This window comes from Diabrotica virgifera, chromosome 6, assembly GCF_917563875.1.
Source record: "Diabrotica virgifera virgifera chromosome 6, PGI_DIABVI_V3a".
In the NCBI taxonomy this organism is placed as follows: domain Eukaryota; kingdom Metazoa; phylum Arthropoda; class Insecta; order Coleoptera; family Chrysomelidae; genus Diabrotica; species Diabrotica virgifera.
The window spans coordinates 36,136,090-36,157,578 of record NC_065448.1 but is presented as its reverse complement, the minus strand read 5'-3'; the positions used below and the strand labels follow the sequence as shown (position 1 = coordinate 36,157,578).

General features: G+C 31.5%; 1 protein-coding gene and 1 long non-coding RNA gene across 2 annotated transcripts; both read right to left on the bottom strand.

Moving 5' to 3' along the window:
• Nucleotides 1-263: 263 nt before the first annotated feature.
• LOC114332318 (zinc finger protein 239-like) lies at nt 264-21,202 on the bottom strand. Its single transcript, XM_050652637.1, has 2 exons — nt 19,882-21,202; nt 264-1,683 (listed from the first exon to the last, which is right to left on the bottom strand). The coding sequence occupies exons 1-2, from the start codon at nt 20,072-20,074 to the stop codon at nt 785-787; spliced, it is 1,092 nt and encodes a 363-aa protein (XP_050508594.1). The 5' UTR covers nt 20,075-21,202; the 3' UTR covers nt 264-784.
• On the bottom strand, nt 10,847-12,752 carry LOC126885864 (uncharacterized). The gene is made up of 2 exons (XR_007698472.1): nt 11,622-12,752; nt 10,847-11,072 (listed from the first exon to the last, which is right to left on the bottom strand). It is a non-coding gene; the product is annotated as an uncharacterized LOC126885864 (long non-coding RNA).
• Nucleotides 21,203-21,489: the final 287 nt, after the last annotated feature.

Below are 21,489 nucleotides of genomic sequence, written 5' to 3'. Positions count from 1 at the left end.
ACGCCCTGTATCTTGAAAATGGATGGTGTTACAAAAATTTTTTATTAAGCAAACCCCAATTCTTTTTAAATTTTTTACCTATTCTAGTGACGGTATTACCTATTTTTAAAAATATGTATAAAATTGTATCAAAAAACGAAAAAAAAAAACCAAAAAAATGCGGTGTTTTATTTTTAAAGGTGCGTTTCACCAATTTTAAAATTTTTAAAAAATTCAGGGTGATATATTATGCAAAAATACACGTTATATATTTTTTTCGTGAAAACGAATGTCTTAGTTATTTTTTTATACTCATTTAAAATTTTAAAATCGTTCTAAAATTTAAATTTCCCGCCAAAAATTAAAAAAAAAATTTTTTTCGAACAGAACTTTTTAAAGTTTACAACTTTTTTCTCTAAAGTTTTTCGCTAGTTCTCGATGCGGCTGAGATAAAAATAAAAACATAAAACGCCTAATTAGGTTCTAGGTGGGTCACATGACCACCTAGGGGGTTAAAAATTTCAGAAAGTTAGTTTCACTATATGTATATACTAAACGGTGACCTATATGGAATTCGAATCGAGTTGGGGGCACTTTTCATCATCTAACCCGGCTAGGCCCTTTGATGTGAGTTCTTAGAAAAATAAGGTATTCAAAATTTCAAAATAGAAATTGACCAAAACGTTGAAAATTCGGATGGCCCGGAAGCCTTGTCCGGGACGCCGGGACACAACTTCGTAATTCGGGTCATGCCCCGGATTTTTCGGGCTAGTTGGTCACACTACGCATACCGTATTAAAAATGACTATGGTCGTTTTTCGCAGTGACCTTTCAAATGTTTTTTTAAATTGCTCTTATTATTAAACGACTTTAAGCAAATTTCACACTTGTAAGGTTTTTCTCCAGTGTGCACTCTCAAATGTACTCTCAAATGACCTGCTTGAATAAATTTCTTTAAACAAATTTCACACTTGTGAGAAGTTTCTCCAGTGTGAGATCTCAAATGTTTTTTTAAATTACTCCCATTATTAAACTGCTTTAAACAAGTTTCACACTTGTAAGGTTTATCTCCAGTGTGCATTCTCAAATGTATTTTCAAATCACCTGCTTGAATAAATTGCTTTAAACAAATTTCACATTTATGAGGCTTTTCTCCAGTGTGCAATCTTAAATGTCTTTTCAAGTCACATGCTTGAATAAATTGCTTAAAACAAATTTCACACTTGTAAGGTTTTTCTCCACTGTGTAATCTCGAATGTATTATTAAATTACTTTTATTACTAAACTGCTTTAAACAAATGTGACACTGATAAGGTGTTTCTCCAGTGTGCGATCTCACATGTCTTTTTAAATTACCCTTATCATTAAACTGCTTTAAACAAATTTCACACTGATAAGGTGTTTCTCCAGTATGCACTCTCAAATGTCTTTTTAAAGTACCTGCTCCACTAAATTGTTTAAAACAAATTTCACACTGATAAGGTGTTTCTCCAGTGTGCAATCCCACATGTACTTTCAAATAACCTCTTGTAGTAAATTGTTTACAACAAATTTGGCACTTGTAAAGTCCTTGTTCAGTCGTAACTTTCATATTCTCATTTAATGTCGTTCCTTCAGAATGTCGACTCATATAACTTCCTTCGTTAGATGAATGTCCAATTAGTGTCTCCGTAATTTCCATTTGGTTTTCCTCTTGGAGATATCCTAAAATATAAACTAACTATAATCTATAATATAAATAGTGATGTTAGAAGAGAATATTCTCGAGAATATTTTCGGCCAGAAAATTCTCTCGAGAATATTCTCGGCAAAAATTTTCTATAATTTCAGAAACCGAAACAAAAATAAAAACTAGATACGCGTCAAATTATTATAATTTAAAAAATATGTAGGTATATTGTTTTTGCCAATCCCATGAACCACTAGCAAGAGTGTTTACAGTGTCAATATTTATTGTTTTGGTGCAATAATGCAATAATAAAGTGCAAATATTTAGAATGGTGTTCATTTAAGCAGAGAAGAACAAGTTGAGGAAACTGAGTTTGTAGATAATTTGGCGACTTTAAAATATGGTGATGAGTCGGCTGACATAATGGCAGATTTGGCACTTTATCGGTCTAAGGAGGCATTCTTTGGAAACCCATACGTTGTAAAATCAACTGAAAAACTAGACTTAATCATATGGTGAAAAGGTACATGTTTCGGAACAAAATTAACTAAAATAGTAGTTGATATATTAAGCATGCCTTCATCCAGTGCAGCGACTGAAAGAAGTTTCAGTACTTATGGTTTTTTTATCCACTCCTCTAAAAGAAACCGGCTCACTGCTGAACAGGCTCGTAAGGTAACTTTTATTGCTCACAATTTAAAATTGTTAGACGTAGATCCATTACTGAGCTGGCCACTCGTGAAAAACAAAATCCCACAACTCATCAGTACTTAATTGAAATGCAGATTGTAGATTACGAGGATGAGCTAATGATAGAAATAGATTCTGAATCTGAGGTCTCATCTTTTATCATACCACATCGATTATTTGCTGTTAAGAAGAAAATTTCATTTTTTTATCAAAGAAATTTTGTGTTTTCTGTTGTTTTTGTATTTTTTTATATACAAAGAACACTGTTGTTTCGTCTCATAATTTTGTATATAAGATCATGATTTTGAAAACCCTATTTTTCATCTCCAACAATATTCTTAAGTGCGTCATGGGGTTCATTCTCAGAAAATTCTCCATATCGAGAATATTTTTCATCTCCAACAATATTCTTAAGTGCGTCATGGGGTTCATTCTCAGAAAATTCTCCATATCAAGAATATTCTCGAGAATATTCTCCGATTTTTCATTCTCGAGAATTTTCCAACACTAAATATAAATATTCGAGAATAAGTGAAAATGTATGCAAAAACAAAGAAATGCAATCAAATTTATGGCGACACGCTTCTATTACTATTTTACTATTTTTTTTATTGCTAATTTTAAATATTAACCTTCCTTTGCTGGGTCATTTAAAATTCACATGTGTTTCACTCCTAATATACAAAACCAGAATGTATAAAATTAATGGCTTTTTCATGAAAAACACAAATTCCATAATATATTACGGTACCAGATTAGCCAGCTTCTTTATGTCAACTTCTTAGAACCACGGTACACAGAGAACCGGTATGTTCGCACGCATGGAAGGCGAACGCGTGACGTCATATGGGAACCTTAATTTTCATCCGGCAATGCTGTTCGAATTTTAAAATTATGTACCTATCATCGTTTTTTAACCCTTAACTACAGACGTCCCATTATTACCACGTAATAACAGATCCCCGGTATTTTTTACCGGTCATTTTAAAATAGAGTCAAAATATAAAGTTAATAATAAAGTGCAAAAAATATGCATTATGTGTTTTTCTGGAGTCTCTATCTAGATATGAGAAAAATGGTAAAATGAGTGATTTTAATAATATAATAAAAGATTTTTAAAGAATAATCTATTAAACGAGAATTTTGGTAACATTTTTGGTCTATTGAAACAAACGAACATAAATGATATGAACAAAAATTTAGACTTTTTTTTAACAAATGAACGTATAGAATCACAAAGGAAACATAAAATAGCATTTACGAAAATCTTTACATCCATGAGAAAAATTCTGCAAGGGGTAAAATTGTCACAGAATTAAATGGCAATTCCATTTTTGCAAAGTTGCCTCAAAATTTTTATCTTCAAATTTAACCTTCATTGAAGGTCCAGGATGACTACCACAGTCTATTTCTTTACTTTTTCCCTAAGAACACAAAAAAATAATATAAACATTTCACATTTACAAATATAGTACCCACATAAAAATACTTACTTAAAACAGACATCCGGTAATTTGTACCGGTTAAGATTTTTGATGTGTGATACAAAAGAAAATATTGATAATACACACTACACGCTTTGACTAGCACTGTTATAGAAATTGCCCGAGAGGTACAGAGACACATGAACTTGTAAGTGGTGAGGTTACCACGAAATCCGCACTTTGGGAATGACCACCGGTAAAAATTACCGGATCTCTGTAGTTAACCCGGCACCTGCCACGTGGCTTTGCAAGGCGCCAACTGCCACGTGGGGTGCTCACAGCACTCCTTAAAAATTTTCTGTGATCTACTTGTTTAAAAAACAAAATAATGTGTCGAGTAACACAAGAATATAAATAAACATGTTTTATTAACTTATTAGCCACTAAGATGTTATAAAAGTTAAAAAATAAAATGAAAAAGGTGTTATAAGCAAATTAGCAAGTACCAAGCCATAATAAATGAAGTCAAGTAAAATATCTAAAAAAAAATTAACATTTAGTGAGTATAGAGTCTATATTAATAATTTAAATCAGTTATTTCAATAAAAAATGTAAATTTGACCTGTTTATCACAAATACAAAAAAAATTTAAAACTTAAAGTGCCAGATGATGACACCCCCAATTCGACTTTAGAGCTATAAGTTCAGAATGACACTAAATAACCACTTCAAACACTAACACATATACATATGCTATATAATATACTATGACGCACAGCTCGGTTACCAAACTTAATATACCAAATATTTGATAAAAATGTGTTATGGGGTGCTGGTAGCACCCAACGTGGCAGGTGCCGGGTTAAGGGTTAAATAAGAAATTGTATTTTATATTCTTTTTACTGTCATTTTCCAATATGCATTTAATTTAAACATGAATTTCCATTGAAAAATAAAGATTTTAGGTATCTGTTGTTAGATTTTTGATCTAAGTGGGACACATTTTTACGGTACATACATTTGTCATTTGTCAACCCCCTCCCTTCCACTTCCCCCACCCCTTATTTTTAAATAGGGAATAGAGGTCGTGTGCTAGCTCATTTAAAAGGTTACTCGATTCTCTTTTCAGTAATATAAACATTAACATAATTATTTAAGAAAAAAATATTTTAATTAAATTAATTGACACAAAAAGAAGAATGTATATGTAATTTATTTAATTCAAAATACATTCTACTGCTGCCACAAAACAGAAAAAAAATGTTTTTTGATAAATAAACATTGCTCTTCGCTTAATTTCAATATTCAAGCTGCCACCCATCTGCCTCTTGGTAGGTTGAATATTGAATTTAAGCGAAAAACAACATTTTTCTCTGTTTTCTGTCAGTAGTAGAATGTATTTTGATTTAAATAAATTGCATAAATTCTTCTTTTTGTGTCAATTAATTTAATTCAAAATAATTTTTCTTGGACACCCTGTATAAATAATTATGTAAATGTTAACATTACTAAATAGAGAATTGAATAACCTTTCAAGTGAGGTAGCACACGACCCATATTCCCTATTTAAAAATAAGGGGTGAGGGAAATGGAAGGGAGGGGGTTGACAAATGGCAGATGTATGTACCGTAAAAATGTGTCTTTCTTAAGGCGCAGTCTCTCTTATGCGATTGTCGCATGCGTTCGACGCAAGCAGCAGTCGCAAGCGATGTTCTGTGCACTCCTCAAATGTAAAATTTATACGAGCGGTCTGTCTTGACGAGGAATCGCGTCGGACGCACAAGCGGTGGCACAAGACAGACTGCCCGTATAAAGCATGATACTATAAATAAAGAGATAGTATTTTCCCGTAGCTCAAATACGTCCGAGTTCGCGCATTGATTACGTAACTGGAGACCGGAAGTTGAATTTTAATTCTTGTTAAAGTTAAATGGGATTTGTATGCATTATGTGATGAAATTATTCAATTAGCAAAATAACATTAAAGTTCAATGTATTCGAAAAGAATTTAGTGTCGAGATTCCAGTCAAAATAACTGTCAAAGATAAAATATAAAATACAACCGCGAACAATTCAAAGTAATCGGACATTACGAATGATTACGAACCATTACGAACTTGCCGGTCTCCAGTTACGTCACGACTTCCGGATGTGCAATATATTATCTTGTTATTTATAGTATCATGGTATAAAGTTTACATTTGAGGAGTGCACAGAACATCGCTTGCGACTGCTGCTTGCGTCGAACGCATGCGACAATCGCATAAGAGAGATTGAGCCTTAGATCAAAAATCGACCTGTTTCTTTATGTCTTTAAAATCTAATAAATACTGCCAAATATCGAGGTGGACTGTTTTCTTTGGCCCACTCTGTATATGTATGTATAAAATGTTCACACTTTAAATTTTTAGATTCCTAGCCTGGTTTAACTTTAAATCAATTATGTATATTAATACATATTATGTATATTAATAAGAAAACAAATTTGCGGGAAAAGTTTTATTAATAATATTAGAATTAGTATCTATAATTAAAATCATTTTTTAAAATTAGAAAATTTAGATATCTTTTTGTCAAGTGCTCTCTGACAGTTTTTAAAACTTATTTTTCTGTTAATATCTCTCATTCTAATATATGTTAGTGGCTAAAGGTTCTGAACCAAGGCCAGAATCAAAACAAAAAAAAAATATAAATATGTTCGTGTTCTGCACATGCATAATATCACCTCAAATGGCATTATAGTCTCGGTTTTAATAAATTACTATAAAACTAATATTTATATTATAATAGTTTTAAAAATACACGGTTACGCTAATAAACAACAATTTGTAATTAAATAATATAGAATTACTTTAATCGTTAACAGCTTAATATTTTAAAACAGCCTCAATCTATTCAATTTCAACGCCACCACATACGAAATTATGCATCCAAACAATAAGCAAATATCTGGGACATCTTGGAATTAGTGCACCCAAATATGTCTGTGTAGATTTTGGTATTGGATCCGACCATCACTTGTAACACCGTTGCCGTATCCTCTATTTTTTCATACAATCACGTTACAATTTTTTGTGATATACACGAGAGGGACACCCTCAAAAAAGCGCTTGGTTTTCGAGATACTGACCACGGATGGGTGAATGGCTAATGTTATTCATACTTTCTATTTTCGAGGGTGCTGAAAACGAAAATTAGGTTTATTGTGAATTTTCTGTGGGGGAACATTGTCAAAATCGCAATTTTAACCTAAAAATAAAAAAAAATGAAATCACGTTTTTTGCGTTTACCTCGCTATAACTCTGTTCCATTTTAATATTCTTTTCTGAAATTTTTACAGTATATAGCTCTAACATTTCTGAAGACAAAGGTACCTGCTTCAAGTTTTTATTCTTATCACGATAAAGGTTATGAATTTTTCAAAGAAAAAGGTGCGGATTTTTGCATTGCAAAGTTTAATCGCAAAAGTTCTGTGACGAAGTTTAAAATTTAGCTTCTTAATCACGTTTATTTGAAAGCAAAGAGTACAAAGAAGTTTTCTGGTAAGTTTTAGATCAAAATGTTTTATAGAAAAAAAAATAGTGCAACTTTTAATGTCGACATTAGAAATCCCCAATATAACGCTTATTTTTTGAGGGACAGACAATCCAGGTCTATTTTCTCATCTTTAGTACTATCCTTGGATTATAAGCTTTCATTTGACACATCATTTGTCATTCTACCTAGTATAATGGCGGAGAAGTAAACGTTCTTATTCTATTATTCTTGTAGGTACATTTAACATTGATTGAAATTATGAAAGAAATGACATGGCAACACTGTGACGCAAAAACATAATATTCAGCTGTGCGTTACATAGGGTGCACTAATATCCAAAATGTCCAATATCTGTTAGGTTCCCACGTGACGTGCTGCACGGCCGAATGAGATTTATAATGCCATTTGCATGGCATTATACTACCTAAAAATGGAAGAGCTGATTTTGTTTCATAGTCTTGGTATATTATCCCGGAGGCATCACTAAAATTTTGTTTTTTGAATTATCCGAATATCTTTGTTCTTGTAAGAGCTGTTCCATTTTTTGTAAATAAAAACACTGATTGACTCATAAAATAGAGGTTGGATTGATAAGATTAGAATGACCCGCTTGCAGCCCAGATCTCAATCATATTGAGTATTTATGGGAAGAATTAAAAAAAGCTATTCGCTGTCATCCTAGGCCTCCAGAAAATTTGATACAGTTATGACCCTGCTAGATGAATATCGGGTTATTCCACAGGCAAGGATAACACATCTTTATTCGATGCCAAACAGATTGCGAGCAGCCGTTGTTGCAAGAGGTGCTATACCCGCTATTAAATTGTTTTGTTTTGTTGTTAATTTTGTTTTCTTTTGTTAATTTTAGTGCGTTTGATATTTTTAATTAAAAAAAAAGAGTGTGTGTACTTGTGTACGCACGTAAGAAGTTATACTTCTTTGTCGTCATAAAAAACAGTTTTTTTATATACCTCATACAAAATCGATAATATTTTATATAAGATGGTTATATTTTAGGTTTTAGATCATGCAGAACATTCTATAACTTTTCTTTCGTAAAATTAATAACAAAAGTTATCATAATTGAAATAACAGAAAATAATGTTGATTATATATGTTGAGAAAAATTTTTAATTTCTTTTTCAATTAGAAGGATGTAATTGTATATTAGAATATAGTTCTAATTCCAATTAACTGTTCATAATAACAATGTTCAATATTGTAAAAATAAAGCTACTTTTCTCTTGAGTGAAATTCATATTTTTTGACATACCCTGTGTAATACCCATAAAAATTTACTATCTGATGGTTGAATCAGAGATTCTAGATATTGCAGAACCTTTTATGTAGAATAACTATTTTTCGTAAAATGAATAATAAAAAAGTTTTCCATATTATGGTTCCAACTTACAGCGACATACTGTAATTATGACAAAACTATTTTTAAATCTGTAGGCAAGTCAAAAGTGTACACTCAACCTTAATTTAACAAGAGTTATAGTCGGTTCGCTAAACTCAGACACAACTGGGTAGTGTTTTTAGTAGATATTTTTTTTTGTTTTTGGCCAATTTTGCGAAAATTGGCAAAATTACTAACTATTTAGTAATTATTTTCTTGACAATTTTACAAAATTGGCAAAATTACTTACTAAATTCACTAGCCATTTGTAGTAACACTGGTGGTACTCATTATTTTCTTTTAAAATATCATACAATATATTATTTACAAAAGTATATACAAATCCCGTATAATATTCCTACTTTATAGCATTTTCAATATCTTCCGTAAGTCCAAACGGTGAGTTAAAATTTTTTTTCAAGGCGTCCAACTTTCTTTGAAGCGAAGCTGAATTGTTCAAATATAAAAAAACTCTCCTGCGGTGTTGTCCGTATGAGATGATATGCCAGTCTCTAATGCATCATTGTCCTCTATGTTTACTTTTTGATTTATCTGTAGAGCCTACAAAAAAAATTAATCCAATTTAAATTTTAGATCACAACTACACCTGATATGAATAACATTGTAACTCCACTTATAATGTTTTTCAACTATTGCTTAAATGATATCTACAATGGACAACTTTCATTTTGATCTAAAAACTTTTATCCTACCTTATGTACCTAAATATAAAGTTTTTTAATAAAATAACCTCACTGTAAGTGCAAATTTTGAATCACTCGGTGGAAAAAACTTTGTAACGAGTGAACTAACTTCCACTGTTATATCTGATGTTCACAGTGGATTACATGTTCAAGAAGCATCAACAGCGGAAACCCCTTCCTGCATCAAAGGCATTAGTTTATTATTAGATACGTCTGCTAAGAAAAAATTCCCAAAGAAAAAAAAACTTGGAAAGGAGAGACAAAGAGATCCAAGTGTTTCCAAAATTAATATTTTGAAGGAACTGAGGAACTCTGAATTGGGGCCTCGATGTAACGATAAATGTAACATTAAATGTAAATCGAAATTATATAAAAAAAGAATGACTCAATTCATTTAATAATTTTTGGGCAATAGCTGATCATTATAAACGGAGTGATTTATGTAGAGTTTGTAGAGCATACTTATGCAGATATAGTCCGTCCGCTATAACTTTTCCCATGCGGTACGAATCATTTTCAATCAAACTAAATCAAAACATAAATTGAAACGAACGTCGATGTGTATTGGGACCGTGCAAGTTCGGCAAAGCGACCCCTATTTCTACGCTCTGTACTTTTATTCGCACTTTTAATTATATTGGCCAATTATATTAGTCCTGGTTACTGGATAATTGTCAAGGCCATAGTCCAAAAAATAATAAGAAGAAAAAATAAGATGCAGGTTATGTTATGCAAACGTAAACAATTGTATGTAGTAAATAAAATTAGTTATTAAAATGCAGTACTGCATGCAAAATACAATTAATTAAATTTACCTTTATATAATAATTGCATATCATATCGATATTGTGGAGCAATATATAATTTTTCTGCTTCAATGACAGAAGGTATAAAATATACGTCAATTTGACAATTTCAATTGACAATATGAATTATTTAAGATAGTTGTAATATTTCTCCGCGACTCGCGCACGGTTGTTTCTCGTTTCCCTTCCAAGTACTTGCACACCGCGAATATACATTTTGTATACTGTATACTATATACTACACACATCGGCATATGTTTCACTTTCTGTTTTGACTTAATTTGATTGAAAATGAATCGTACCGCATGGGAAAAGTTATAGCGGACGGACTATTCTCAAACAGAGAAATGTTAAATGAGTCCACGTAAAACTAATTTTTGGATACTTTACCAGATAATATATGGTTAACTACGCTATTCAAAAAAAGTGGCATTGCAGCTCGACTTAAATCAGAATCATTAATGCTAACAACAATGTGATACATGAAAGCGAAAAGCTGAGGAAAAGTTATAAAATATGGATTAAGCAAATTGTAGTTGGAGCATCACATGAGCTAATGGTTTATTGCATATAAGGAGACAGTCTGTTACCAACGCATTCTACTCAGCTGAGAATATTTTTTAACAAAAAATCAAAAAATTAAATTATTCTCCATTATTTATTTTTTAGTTGTTATATCCACTTGAAATAGCATAAGATAAATGTGTTTATTGGATTTACTCCCTCTCAATTTACTTCTTTCTTTTCCAGTCTCCTCATTCTTTCAACATCCTGTTACCTACGCACTTTTTTGAGGCTTGCGTACCATTTCCTGTGATGGAACTTGATCAGGATGATTTTCGTCCTCTAAATAAGCAGGTTCGTCTAAAATTAATAGATTTATGTAAAATATTGTTATGTGAATGTATGAGAAGCCACTTTACACGATGCAACTAATTGCGCAATTTCTTGCAGCAATTGAAATTGCATCGTGTCACACGAGAATTGCACAGAAAAGGTGCAATTACTTGCAGAAACTTCTTGCTGCAAGAAGTTGCAGCTAAATAGAACATGTTCATGCAATTTTTTCTGCAATTGTTATATATAACACATATTATAATTTTCTCAATAATCTAACATTTTTAATCTAATATCTGATAACTGTACTCAAAAAATCACATTTAATTTATAAAAACAACATAACCTAAAATTTATGGTTAGGTCAAAGTTCCTGTCTATTTCATGTCAGCTTATGCAATTACTTGTACCCTGTAATCATTTTATTGCAGAAATCTAGTTGCAAGTTGCAACTGATTGCAGAAGTTTTTGCTGCAAGAACTTGTGCTATAAATTTCGCAATTACTTGCAATGTGTAAAGTGGCTATGTACAAATGTAGGAACAAAATTCGATTAACTTATTTTTAAAACACTTACCAGTAATCATTGACAGTAATGAAAGACTCCAAGTACTGGATTCTCCGAGTCTTTAGTTTTGAATAAGTGAGATCGTAAATCGTCCCGGTTGATTGATGTTATCCACAGTTCTCTACACTCTACCTCTTCGAGCGAATAGGTTTTTATCAGTAATTTTGCGATTGAAAATCGCACTCACACAGTTTATGACATGCATGTTAATAAGTCCAAAAATATAATATGAAACTATATTTATCAATCAACGACATAACCAAACCGTCCAAACCACAGCTGCGCTACAGCTGCCATATTGGATAATTTTTGACATGTCACTTGAACATCCAATCAGAACAAAGTTATAATGCGCATGCGCCCGGTCGCTAGGTTTTACCATATAAAAATTCACCATCATTACGCTCGTAAAGAAGTATAACTTCAAAAAATCTTCAAAGCAGTGTTTTTAATTACAGCTCTTACAATAAAAGAGATATTCGGATAATTAAAAAAAAAACACTTAGTGATACCTCCAGGATAATACAGAAGGAGTATGAAACAAAATCAGCCCTCCAATTTTTCCACAGAATTTTTTAAAGTTAGGAGAAAATACAACGCTTCCATTCACCCCCGTATATTGCTATCTAAGCAAAAAACTTGTGTTACCGGAATAATAAAAAACGATATCAATACATGTATTTACAAACTGACAGAAGAATCTTGAAAATCGGAGTACAAATAATAAAGTTATAGATTGTCAAACTTTCAAAAATTTTGGGTGGCGGAATTTTGTGCCGGTGAGTGTAGATTATTCATTAAAACTCACATATTATATTATTAAAATCACTCATTTTACTAGTTCTTCCATATCTAATAGAGACTCCAGAAAAATACATAATGCATAATTTATTTGTTTTTTTTTATTAACTTTAAATTTTGACTCTATTTTATAGTACCAGTAAAAAATACCGGGCCTCTGTTGTTACGTTGTAATAATGGAATGTCTGTAGTTAAGGGTTAAAGTAAACTGAAACTAAACTAAACTTAAATTATAAGCTATAATAAGCTTATAAACTATACAGGGTGAGGCAGATAAAGGGCCTATTAGAAATATCTCGAGAACTCAAGGTAAGAAAATTATGAAAATCGGAATACGGGTTTTTTGAGGTGTGAACTATTTAATGAAAATATTTTGGTCTCTCTGCTACTTCCAGTTATACCGGAAGTTGGTTGTAACTTCGTTTTTTAAAATGAAACACCCTGTATATTTTTACATTTTTGGATTCTCCTTGATGTCTTCTTTCTTAAAATATAAGTTTTTGTAATATTATACAGGGTAGGTTAAAAGATAATTACGTTTTTTTATTAATTTCACAGCAAAATTCACACCCTATAGAATTGTAGTATTTTGACATAATAAACTCTGTTTATGTTCAAATGATTTTTAGTATAGTCTACTATGTTAAGAATTATTGATATAGTTAAGTTTTTTCTTTTTTGTATACAGGGTTGGTCGAAACTCAGAATGAGTATTTTCTGAGTTTTCTTAAATGGAACACCCTGTATTTTAGTATTGTAATGAAATGTTATTTTAGGATACTTTTTAATTTCTTAAGCAATCCCTATACCTAACTGCTTCAATTTGTAAGTTATTGGTGATTCAAGCCAAACATTAATTGCAACACAAAATACCTGAAATTTTATTAGGTTGGCCGTAAAAATATTCAATCACAAATAATTTTTCGGAAATAAATACATACTAATCGAGACTGATACTTAAAATTGCCAATAATGGTTGAGTTATCAAAATATCTACGTAGTTAAGATTGTTGGTGCGATTTACAATTAAGCACAAATTAAAGCAGTTGGGTATAGGGAATGCTTAAGAAATTAAAAAGTACCATAAAATACCATTTTATTACAATACTAAAATATAGTGTGTTCCATTTAAGAAAACTCAGAAAATACACATTCCGAGTTTCGACCCACCCTGTATACTAAAATTAAAAATTTAGCTATACCAATAATTGGTAACAATAGTAGACCATATTAAAAATCATTTGAACATATAAAGGGATTTTGATGTAAAACTACTACAATTCTACAGGGTATGAATTTTACTACGAAATTAATAAAAAAACGTAATTATCTTTTAATCTACCCTGTATAATATTACAAAACCTTATATTTTAAGAAAGAAAAAATCGAGGAGAATCCAAAAACGTAAAAATATATAGGGTGTCCTATTTAAAAAAACGAAGTTACAATCAACTTCCGGTATAACCGGAAGTAGAAAAGAGACCAAAATATTTTCATTAAATAGTTCACACCTCAAAACCCCTATATTCCAATTTTCATAATTTTCTTTACTTTAGTTCTCGAGATATTTCTAATAGGCCCTTTATCTGCCTCACCCTATATAAAACTTATTATTCTTGTACATTATACAATTGATTGAAATTTTACAACAAATAAACAACAAAGTATGGCAACACTCTGACTCACAAACATAATATATTAGTCCTGGATCCCACGTACCAAAAAAAAGTTGATTAATAGCAAGCTGAAAATTTGTTAATAGCTTAACAGTGTCTAGTCGGACAAACTTTGATGTACGGAAACACTGGAACAGGGGAAGTTTTAATTGTGGAATAGTTTAAAAAGTTGGAACGTCAGATTACGAAAATGCCCCATATATTTTATCGGGCAGAACTTCCAATTGATTTGTTACCATTTCATTAAACTCTCATGCAAATATCAGACTGCTATTTATCACCAATATAATTCCTATCATTTGACATGTTTTTCGTGTTGGACTTAAAATGCCCAGTTGGTGATAAATACCAGTCTGATTTTTGCATGAGAGTTTAATGAAATGGTAACAAATCAATTGGAAGTTCTGTCTGACAAAATACATGGAACGTTTTCGTAATCTATAGTTCCAAATTTTTAACCTGTTCGGTCGAACACTTTTTAAACAAAATTTATTTTTTTCGAATTCTGAGAAAACTAATAAGTATTTTTGAAAAATTCAAACGCAGAATGAAAGATTAGATTATTACGGAGGGCTGACAGTCCCTGAGAATAAACAAAAAGTTTCTTTTGAATGATATATTTGAAATTAAAAATCACACTAAATTTTCTATTTTTTTCACCACTGTGACTTATTAAAATAAACATTATAGAAGTTCTCAGGGACTTTGGACCATCGAGAATACTGTAATATTTCATTCTGCGTTTAAATTTTTCAAAAATATTTATTAGTTTTTTCAGGATTCGAAAAAAATTATTGCATTTAGAAAGAATTCAACTGAAATTTTGCGCCTACGCTCTCAAACAGGATTAAAGTATTATACATTTTTGAAATCAGTATTTCAAGGGCTTTTAAATGAGGTGTCACATGATGTACTTTCCCATTTAAAAAAATCAAAGTTATGGTTGTCACCTGAAGAGGGATCACTTAAAGTTCGAAATGTTGATGCTATAATATACTATGGTTAGTTTAAAAATCGACCTGTCCGAGCGTTTTGATTATATTCTTAAAATAAACAAGTTAACAGGGGGGGGGCAACACTTATTCCACCGCACTGTATGTAAATGCTTTAAATGCATGTTATATTTACTGTAATGGGGGTTTCCCGTCAAAATAAATAAATAAATAAATGTTAAAAGGACAAGATTGGATCTGAAGTTGCTCATGTTAACAAAATCATTTACCTATACAGTGGAAACCAGATTATCCGTGCTCAACAGTACCGGAAGTGGCACAGTTATGTAATTGAAAAGCACAGATAATCCGAACATTTATTTTCTATACATGACACATATAAACATGTAACTACCATAAAAGGATAACAGAAAAAATAAATCTCATAAGTTCAAACTATCTTTTAAATTGCATAAGAAGATACATAGAAAAAAAAAGTATAGGTAGCTATGCTTTTGAAAAAAGTTAGTCTTATTGACCTGTGTTAAAAGTCTTTGATTTTTGAAGTTATACTTCTTTACCGGCGATAGAGGGTGATTTTTTATATGTTAAAACCTATCAGCCCGGCGCATGCGCATTATAACTTTGTTCTGATTGGATGTTCAAATGACATGTCAAAAATTATCCGATATGGCAGCTGTGGTTTGGAGGTAAAGGTAAAGGTAAACAAATGTATAATATATTAGTTTTATTGTTGTGAGGACAGAAACAAAAAAGTTTATAATATTGTAGTGACTTTTAAATAGTTTTTAAAAGCAACAGGTACGTAATAATTGTTAATGTATTATGGGTATAAACCTACCTATTTGATCTGCAAAAATACATAGTATGTAATACTTTTATTTATATAATTTGATTACAATCAAAATTTCTATCAATATTCACCTAATATATTGTTTTTTACTCTATGTTTTGTTGTATTTTTTCCATTCTAAATCATTTCAATTCAAAATTAAAATAATTTGATCAATTTTCAAAATATCAAAATATCACAAGTTTAATCCGTTTAGTTAGTCGATCTTCGTAAATAATGACACATAGTGTCCGTGGCTAAGCGGAGAAGGCGAATGAATTCCAATACCAACCGCTCTTATCAGCGCTGGTTCGAGTCCCAATAGAAACTTTCCTTTTTGTTTTTTTTAATACATTTTATGATTGTAAGTATATTTATTATATAATTGTATTTTCAGAAAATACGTATTTAGTTAAAAAAATTTTCGACAATTAATGTTCAGACATCATTTGTGGCTTGTTTAATGTGTTTGTGTGTGTTTTATTCTTTTATTATTTTAATTTTTGGCACTGTTCTAATAAAAATGTTTGAGAAGTAGTAAGTAAAAATTAGTTTAATATTTAAACAAAATATAAATAAAAAGTATATTAATTTCGTTTAAATCATATAATAGAAGTATAACTTCTTACGTGCGTACAAAGTACACACACATTCTTTTTTTTTTATGTTCTGTTCTGCTTTCTTCTTTTATTCTGACATATTTTGCTCAAGTTCAAAATATCGACAAGGTATGAAGGTCCTTGTTAGTCTCCTGATTAGTTACTTTTTTGATAGTTTCATCATTTTCATCTTTTTGACTCTCATTTTCAGATGAATCATTTTAAGGGGCTATCATAGTGTAAAAGTACAAAATTCATATACTTTTTTTGGGAATTTCTAAAATAAAAAGTACTGTACCAATTGCTTTGAAAATTTGCATGAGCATTTATTATAAAAAGTAGTATAAGTAAAACAATTTTCATAAAAAGTAATGAAAATTATACAATTTGTGGGCCATCTACTGGTACCGTGGAAATAAAAACATAGCTTCACTGCTGCAGTGATTGCAGAGGCGTGCGGTCCATGGAAGCGGAGGAAGCGCCACTTCCCTATTATATACTTCGATATAACAAAATAAATTATTAACTAATATTTAATTATCAAAAATTTTCTCCAATCCCAGTAATCTACATATTATTACCTAGGCAATAGGCATTGAAAAATATTAAAAATTAATCGCATAGGAAGGAACTCAATATGCACTATGGACACAATTCAACTACTCGGTCCACCCCTGACAGAAGCGCATCTCAAAATCGCCGCTTGTCATGCAGTTGTCCTGTATAAAAATTAGTCAGGGTTCAATGACGGCACCCACTAGTCGCGCGAAGTTTGGTACCCTGCAGAAGAGATTGTTCAATCGCCTTCCAAGAGTGGGATGCTCTGACTGTTACTGCTTCTAAGGGGTGCTTAGGTACATACATTCGCAGAATATTTCGATTTAAATTTTTTGCAGAGATTTTTCCTTTTACTGATCTTTTATTTGACATTTTACAGATGAAGTCAATTGACATTGCATTTTGTATAAGACAAATTGATGACTTTATTAATACGATAATTAAAAAACGAGAGCAGTTTAAAAATATTTGGGATAAAACTGAAAATATGGGGTTTGAACATGAAAGAAAAAGAATGAAGATTGATAGTGTCGACAACAGAGAGACCTTTTGATAACATTCTACAAAAAATGAATTTTCGCTTTCAAAATTTTAACGAATTAAAATTTGTAGAATTATATAATATATTCTTATTTAATATTTCTAATTATAATTCATCAAAATTTCCCACAGAGGAATTTATTTCACTACGATTAAATAATGAAAATATTTTGATATGCCAGCTTTGCATTATAAGTTAAGTGTTGTTTATGAAACAACTCACATTAGTTATAAAGATATACTCAGAAATCTGGGTATTTCTTATAACTACTGGTTTAAAAAAGTCCCTGTGTGAAGTGTCCAAGTTGTGTGAATTACTACAAACTATCCCAGTCACAAGTGCATCAGCTGAACGAAGTTTTTCAGTATTAAAATGCATTAAAAGTTTTACAAGAAATTCAACAAGCGAAGACAGACTTTACAAGTCCATTGAAAAAGACTGAATTCAACAATTATCAGAAGTTGATAGGAGAATAGAGCTCAAGTATAAATAAGTGTCATATTGTTGAAAGTTGTGTGTTGTGGAAAATGCCTAGGAATTAAAAAAAACATTTAAATAGATCTCTTTTTTAGGAAACGAAGCACGGAGCGAGGACTTAAGGCCCGAGCAAGCAATACAGATCAATGATAGGTTACTATAGTCACTAGAAATAGCGGCAATAGAGTGCCTCACGCATTGATCGGGGTAGGATTTAGTGTGTAACTCCTTGTACCGAGGACGTCTCACATAAGCACTTTGCTGATAGAGAGCCCCTATAGCGCATCAGAGTGTTATCAGGTGGGAAGTGGCTCGACCCTTATGAAAATATTTTTATATCCTTATTGAATCGCTTCCCCTTTAGAAAAAGTCACCGCACGCCACTGAGTGATTGGGACTAATAGAGATCCTGAAACAAAAAATTTCAAAGTGATTATTGAAATATAAATTATTTCCTATACCATCAACTAGGATTTTTGAAAAATATTAAAATTTGAAAAAATGATGAAGTGTTGATTTTTTTTTTAAAATTAGCTAAAACATTTTCAGTTTCAAAAACCGCCAAATTGACATTTTTTATCCGATCAAAAAACCCCTAGTTGATGGTATAGAAAATAACATATTTCAATAATAACTTTGAAATTTTATGTTTCAGGATCTCTATTAGTCCCATCACTGCAGCAGTGAAGCTATGTTTCTATTTTCACGGTACCAGTAGATAGCGCATAAATTGTTTAATTTTCAATATTTTATTATAAAAATTGTTTTACATGTACCTCTTGTAATAGTAAATGCTCATGCAAATTTTCAAAACAATTGGTGCAATACTTTTTATTTTAGAAATTCCCAAAAATTATATGAAATTTGTACTTTTACACTAGGATAGCCCCTTAAACGGTTTTTTGATTTTCAAGTCTTCATGAAAAATATTGCCCAGAGATTATTATGCCCTTAGATCTTCTCTGCAGAAACCACTTGGTTGGAATCTGATTCGTCAAGTCATTAAAAGTTGATCTTTTGAATAATTTCCATGCAGATATGCCTTTAAAAGAGTCACACTGAAATATATTTTGTAGATTCACTTTGTATTTATTTATATGGCGTATTGGTTGCTTGCAAAGTTCATAGATTTGCGATAACAATGTGACAAATATACCCTTTTCACTTCTGAAAAAAATCCCTATTTTTGTGCAATTGGTAAAATATTTACTTGCATTTAATACTAGCTATTGCCATTTTGGGGCAAATGATAAGCTAATGCTTTCCAGAAATTTCCTGACTACTGTTGCTATCTATTTTGAATTATGCATTTCTCCCTCACAGCATATAAAGTTTCTGTTGTGTGATTTATGATGACGATATTTCTATGAAACCTCAAAAATGCAATTTGAGTAATGGAAAATCATAGCATGGATAATCCACAGTCCGGATAATCCACGCACGGATAATTGGGGTTCTACTGTACTTAATTTCTAATTGTCTCTTACATGCCCTTAAATAGTAGTTAAAACCAAAATTATAATTAGCTGGTAGCCAGACCACCGTACTTGATATTGGAGTTACACCCTGATGCATTGAGTGACATATTTCTAGTCTGGTCTATTGTTAATATGTCTATTATTGTCCTACAGACACCAGGACTTCCAACCCTTCTAAATCTATGTCTACATCTTAAGCATCAAAGTATAATGTCAACAGAACGTTTTACATTTTTTTACATTTGATCACATTTTTTGCCCCTTATATCCGAAGACCCTTAAATAGAGGTTTTATTTATTGTACTGCTAAATGTAGGAGAAAGACTTAAATATATATTATTATTTATTACTAACCTTTTTCAGTGTTTTGGTTTTCTTCAAATGGAGTATTGTCAAGTTGTTCTATTTTAGGATTTGTAGGAAAATATGTGTCATGTGTACTTTTGCTATTTGATTCTTCCTGAATTTCACATTTAAAGCCTTCCAATTCATTATATTCTATTTCTACTTTACAGGCTTCTTCACTATTTTCTTGTTTTACTTCCATTTTTGATTACACTTTATTTTATGTATTTCAATAATAATTTTGAATCCAAAAAGTAAAATCACGGAAAACTTACATACTTACATATTTATGCAAGGGCAAATAACAAATAATAATAATTTTGGGTTTAGGTTAGGTTTGCCAAATATGGGTTCTTCTTCTTCCTTTTTTGGCACTGCTCTTTGCTCTTGGGCTACTTGGGCCTTAGACAAGGAAAGAGAGAGGACGAGTAATCCTATGACCAAAAGTGAAGCCAAACTGACACCAGGGCCCGGATTACGTACACTCGATACGCATCGTATCCGCCATGTTTTCCCATAGCGCCTTACGGGAAAACATGGCGGATACGATGCGTATCGAGTGTACGTAATCCCTATGCTGGGATTTTGATCATCGACGTATCTTTGGGGTATTGTTATGCATTGAGTATTTAAAATAAAAACATGAAATGTATTTAAAATGAAGAATTTGTGTACGGTAAATGTTTTATTAAGTTGCTCATATTACGTACATATGTTTCAATAATACATATGTTTTTATTACGAATTTTAGATGATAATTTACTTTATTTTTTATGAAATTTTAACCTTCAACGAACACCCACCACTGGCAACCCATTGTTATTTTTGACGTGACCGCCATGTTTCTGGTGACAAACAAACCAAAAACTGGCTTCACTTTTGGAACGTGTGTGTTAAATGCATAGAGGTATATATTAACATAGAGGGAGCCTACCTTCCGCGCTTCCTGACGACAAGATCTCATGGACTGGTTTGCTGCATCTCTTTCTAACACATTGTATCGAAAATCTATGATGACATTCAGTGTGAATATAGGCACGGAAGAGGAGGACAACTGTAGCAGCTTTACTATGCGTAAGAGTGAAACAGCACTAATCCAAATAAAAAAGATGGTGTCGTCACTTCGCTCTGAATGACACTCTCTCTATGCTAATATATAACTCTATGGTTAAATGGGTGTTACCCGTCCTCTCTTTTTTCCTTGTCTAAGACTTGGGCAATTACAGCTTTACAGCTCGATTTCGTTGGCTGGCTGATGGTTTCAAATCGTTTGAAACTGAAAACTGATGCTGTAGCTGTGCTGTGATGCTAGAACTATGGAGACCTACACAGGTCTAGAAACGTAGAAAATGGAAAAGGGGGTCTAGAACAGAACTAGAACAACAACAAAACAAACCCACAACAAACCCTAGTCAGATTCATAGAAGAGTGGGTGGGGTCAGATTTTCCAAACAAACGTTGTTTAGTGTGACAAATTTGTATTTTTTTTTTTATTAGGTATTTTTCAATGAACTGTCAATACGGATGGAATGGCCATGTCCCATTCAAATAGTGAAGCAAGATTGACACCAACATACAAGAGAGAGGTCCTAGAGAGAGACAGACAAGGTGGTGGAG

Coding starts and splice junctions, on each gene's coding strand:
- LOC114332318 (XM_050652637.1), bottom strand. CDS start 20,074: ATGGAAGTAAAACAAGAAAATAGTGAAGAAGCCTGTAAAGTAGAAATA. Junction 1,684..19,881: donor AAACCAAAACACTGAAAAAG/GTTAGTAATAAA, acceptor TTTATATTTTAG/GATATCTCCAAGAGGAAAAC.